Source organism: Pagrus major, chromosome 23 (genome assembly GCF_040436345.1).
Source record: "Pagrus major chromosome 23, Pma_NU_1.0".
NCBI classification, from domain to species: Eukaryota; Metazoa; Chordata; class Actinopteri; order Spariformes; family Sparidae; genus Pagrus; species Pagrus major.
Genome location: NC_133237.1, coordinates 12,447,664 through 12,452,987, shown reverse-complemented (window position 1 = coordinate 12,452,987; position 5,324 = coordinate 12,447,664). Strand labels below are relative to the sequence as shown.

The 5,324-nt window shown below is 35.5% G+C and overlaps 1 gene segment (V, D, J or C); it reads right to left on the bottom strand.

Annotated features, from left to right (window-relative positions):
• Positions 1 to 1,524: 1,524 nt before the first annotated feature.
• LOC141018964 (Ig mu chain C region membrane-bound form-like) lies at positions 1,525 to 4,908 on the bottom strand. The segment is given in 5 exon segments: positions 1,525 to 1,996; positions 2,124 to 2,441; positions 2,541 to 2,879; positions 4,056 to 4,355; positions 4,811 to 4,908. Coding segments are annotated over 5 exon segments (1,368 nt in total).
• Positions 4,909 to 5,324: the final 416 nt, after the last annotated feature.

Genomic DNA, 5,324 nt, shown 5'->3' with positions numbered 1-5,324 from the left:
AAAGTGAATTAGTAATATGCAACAAAATGATCACATTTCTACAGCTAAAGCAGTGCATTGCTGCATCATAAAAAATAAAACTGGAAAATAAAACTGGAATGAAAAATATTTGTTTTGGATTTCAGAGGTCTGGTCTTTTTAAAGTGAGATTAACCTTATCATTGTCAAGTGAGACACTGAAGCATGCATGTAATCTTCTGATGATTGTAAAATAAATGTATCAATATATGGCACAAATAAAATGCTCCTGTTGTAGTTTGCTAAATTTAAATTAATCAACTTGTGAGAAAAAAAACAACATTTTGGGATTATATTAAACACAAAATAACAGCAAAATAAAATGTAATTTAGTCATAGCCATACAATTTGATATGATTATTGTTCAGACTCAAAATGTTAAATATTTGTTAAGATATAACTAGACATAACTAAAGCATACCACCTCACCCCTCTCTAACCCTACTTTGTTTGAATTCATAAAATAGTTTTGTCTTTCTCTGCGCTCTGTGAATTACTCCAACATATAAACTCATCATTACCTTGAAAGCAGTGGTTCCAATGGTGAACAGCAGAGTGATGAGGAAGAGAAGGATGAAGGTGACAGCTGTGTCTCCCATGTTATCTTCCTCTGCCTCCATAGCACCGTTCCGCTGGCTGTGAATTACAAGCTCGTACCCTGGATGTAGTGTACAGTAATTAATCAGTTAGTATTTGGGACAGAAATCTGTAGATTTGAATGCTCACGATCATATACAACCTTGCAGGCCAGGGTGGATTTAATCAGTAAATCATTTAGTTAGTCAGTCAATCCAAGTATGAAATAATAAATATTATTATAATATAATAAAAATATTATATAATAAATATTATATGTATATATAAATTATATATATATATATATATATATATATATATATATATATATATATATATATATATATATATATATATATATATATTACATGTTGTTATGAGTGTACCATAAGGCCTAATAGTTTGACATGTTCTAAAATGTTGATTATGTTGTTAAATATAAAAAAGCTGTTCCTACAATGATCCTGAATTGCTCTGGAGAGACCCCATTACTGATGTGGCATGCATGACTTGGCTTGTTGATTCATGTATTCATCATTTGACAAAGAGACCATAGAATTGGACTTTAAACGATAATCTGTCTTGTGTTGAGGGGCGCAAGACCCAGTAGAGTACACAGATACACAAAGACAAGTCACACAAACATTGTTAAAGCACCATATACAGATAAAAATGAACAAATATGATTTAATTTTTGTCTAAAGTTAGTGTGGTGGTGCATTAAAGTCTGACATACTGTCACTACTTTAAAATTCATTCATGCTGATATCTACACCTGACTTGTGTTGCATTAGGACAGCACTGTGACAGTACACTCACGAATAACATGTAGCTCACAATAATGGTCCAATGAGGACATGAAGTGCATGCGATGTACAAAAACAGAGTTGCAAAGAGCATTTTTTATTTTGATTTTCAATCTGCATTAAAAAGACAAACACAATGTCGTATCACAAGCCACAAACATTTAAACAACAAACAGCAGAAGACACAGCGACACAAAATGACATCTACTGGGCCTTGCACGTATCAGGGACGTTCATGTTGAGGTTGACCAGGTTGGTATTTCCAAACGCTCTGTACCCAATGGACCTGACAATAGCTCTAGTTGTGTTAGCCACGGACTCGTGGTAAATTACACAGCTATACACCTTGTCATTCTGTTTCCACTGCTCAAGGCTGACCGTTAACTGGCCATATGCAGAATAGGATCCACTGTTTTCTATTGGGTTTGTGGTCTGAACTGTTTTGTCTGAGTCTGCAGCGTCGTCATCAACAAGCCAAGACACGTAAACGTCTTTAGGGGAGAAGTCTTTCACAAAGCAAGTCAGGGTCACCGTTTCTTTTCTAGTATGTTCTACCGGAGGCATCATAAACACTGAAGGACACTGATGTTCTCCTCCTGCAAGCATGAGAGAACAGTCAGGCCTCCTTCCACACACAGAACAGCAACAACACTCATTAATGTGTGTGAAGGCACGACAAGAGGAAGTAAGGCTTTTAGTGGACAAAGAGAATAGTTTTCTTACCAAAACTCCTTTCATAGACTTTCTTCAGTGGGTCAATATTCTCTGAATGTGTAACAACGCAGGTGCGCTTTATCCCCCGGCTCCATTCATCGTATGAGATGTCAATTGAAATGCTGTATGTTTTTTTGTTTCCTTTAACCTGGATCATTCCGGTACCAAGTAGGTCTTTTCCTTGCTCGTTTTCGAATTTCATCTCCGTAATAGATTGCTTGTTTTCCTGGGCTTGACACTCTAGCTTCCCCTTTCTGTTTAAAAACATGTCCTCCATTGTTGGGCCAATGATTGTTATTTCCACATCTGCTTCAGGACATTCGTTAACTGTTGAGTGAAGAATAAACGTATAATATTAAACAGACATGGCCAAAAAACAACAGGAATTGAATTTTACAAACTATTTTTAAAGAACAATTTTCTCACATCCACATGCGTTGTGGGTCACGGATGAATTCACGAATACTGGGTTGTTTTCACCAGTCCCCTCAAACAGACATGTAAACGTAGTACCCGGGGTCCACTCACTGGACTCTACCAAGAGAAAACTTGCTGCACTGTACACTTTCGTTCCATTCTCCAGCTGTCTTTCCTTAGACGGTGTCACGATCTCGTCTATTTTGTTGGTGATGTCTGCATCATCTTTCAGCCATTTGAATTGGTAACTGTCTGGTGAAAAATCTTTGGCAAAGCAGGAGAAGGAAGCCTGGTTTTCCTCATCAGAGGAGGCCAACACGCTGAGAGTTGGCGACTTATAATACACCTCTGAAAAACAAACACACACAGGAAAATATATATGCAGAAGCAGAGGTGAACAATGTGCTACAGTGTTCATGTGATTTTCATTTACTATAGACCTACAATATCACTGTGCTTATGACTTTTCTGTACTTCTTTATGTCATGTGACTTGCACTCACACATATGCCTAATGATTATGCTCCTTGAATTAAAAAATTAAATACTTCTCACATAAGATTAACATAGTAAAAGAAATGACATAATTGAACAGCTGATCTTTAACGCTTGCTTCTGCATATACATTGATTGCTCGGGGCAAGCAACACAGATTTAACTTGATTGTTAATGATCAACATACAGTTTCCATCTATCTGCATAACTAGGAGTATGCAGATAGATGGAAAGAAGCAGAACACATTACAATAATCTGTTCTTGGACAGGTGCGGAGGACGTACAGTATATTAGTAAGGAATTAAATACACTGAGTCAGCAGCTGAATATACACGAGAAAGCCTTCAGCCCTCTTATTCCACCTCACTTTTTGGTTTGCCTTCTAGCCCTGCGAAATTGAATATATTCAAGGATATGTGACACTATTTAATTTGGTAACAGTTGTATTTTAATACTCTTGAAATGAGACATTAAGTGTAACGGTGTCAGAATGTCTAGACCTATTATTGCTTTCTTTTACATTAAGTTCACACGTCAGCAGCAGCTCGGGATAAAACGTGTGGTAAATCTGCCTCTAATAACACTTCTCAGAAAATCCCACGAGATGAACTTGTATACGTATTATTATTATTATTATTATTATTATGTCATAATTTCGTCTTTTTTTTCATAAAACATTTTCACATTAATCATGCCAAATGAATATAATTATTTTTCTCTATTAGTCAAACAAGTGAGGTTTATTTTATCATTATCATAAATAGTGACAAGAAGAAGCCTTGTAGTACATTGTTTATAGGATTGTAAATTGATAACCTTTCTTACTGAGAGTATTCTGTTTAAACCTGTATTCTACTAATATACAATTAAATATGACATTATTATCGGTTATCATTACCCAACTTGTTGTACATTTTAATATAATTAATACATTTCATTTGAAAACATTCACATTTTTGAATAATTATAAAACCAGGTTTCAAAACAACTACTAAAAAGATATTAATATATAATCATCATAAGTCTTACCTGGCTTTTGGAGAATAACGGCTGGTGGATTTCCCCCTGCATGTGTCACGGCACATTGGAAAGACTGTCTTTCATCCCAGTCCTGTTTCGACACTTGGATTTGACTGATTCCTGTATAGAAGTTGCCCGTCTGTACTGGAGGGTACTGAATGGAGTTTGTCAAGGCAGCCCCATTTTTGGTCCATGCATAGGTCAGTGAGGAGGGTGTGAAGTCAGTTGCAAAACAGCCAAGAGTGACCGTGTTTCCAGTCCCAGAGCCACATTGCATCAGGGGAAACACAGTTGGTGATTTTGGAGTGGCTAAAAAAAGGAAAAAACACGTGTAAATACAGTACCACAAAAGAAAAAATCAATCAAAAAATTCAACACAACAGACATTATTTACCAAGCAGTTGTCAAAGTAGAGAGGAGTCAATTGAATTGATCATTACTGTAACAGAACACATAAAGTAATAATACACTGACTGAGGGAAATTCAAGTCCACTCCAGACAAGCAGTTTTATGTTTCCTTCTGCCATTTATTTTGATGTTTGTTGCACAAAGGTTAACCTCCCTCAATAGTATTATTTGTGGTAGTTTTTTTGTAATACTATGTATATCGGTAAATTGCTGTAAATGCACATCTTTGACAATATTGATTTGTAATTTAGTATTTTTTTTTAGATTGAAGGATCGAAGGTTTAAGTTAATCTAAGAAAAACATATTATTTTGGTCAAATCGGCAATTACATATGACGTTAAAGAATATTCTTACCTGATGAAACAGTTACCATTGTACCCTTTCCCCAGTAGTCAAAAGCAGCCCAGCCGCACAGTGCTGAATCTACTAGGCTGTTAGTATGAAAAGTCTACATCTACTAATGTCGAGCGCAAAGTCTTCCTCAACATTTAATTAATGTTATAAAATCTGTTTAAATTACCCAAAATACAGTAGACATAAATATTCACCAGTAAGTCCTACTGAGAGTATCGCTATTTGACTTTTTACACTACACACTGTATTAAAAGACTTAACTTTTGAAGTGACACTTGACACACTGACAACTAACAATATAACTTAAAGATTACATTTTGCAATATGAAACATCGCCTGTTGTAAATTTTAAATCGTACAAATCTTACCTGATGACACTGTTACCATGGTGCCTTTTCCCCAGTAGTCGAAAGCATTGTAGTAGCACAGTGTTGAATGTACTTAACTGTTAGTATAAAAAGTCTACATCTTCCAGCGTGCAGTGAAAAATCTTTACCTTAACAATTAATTAAAC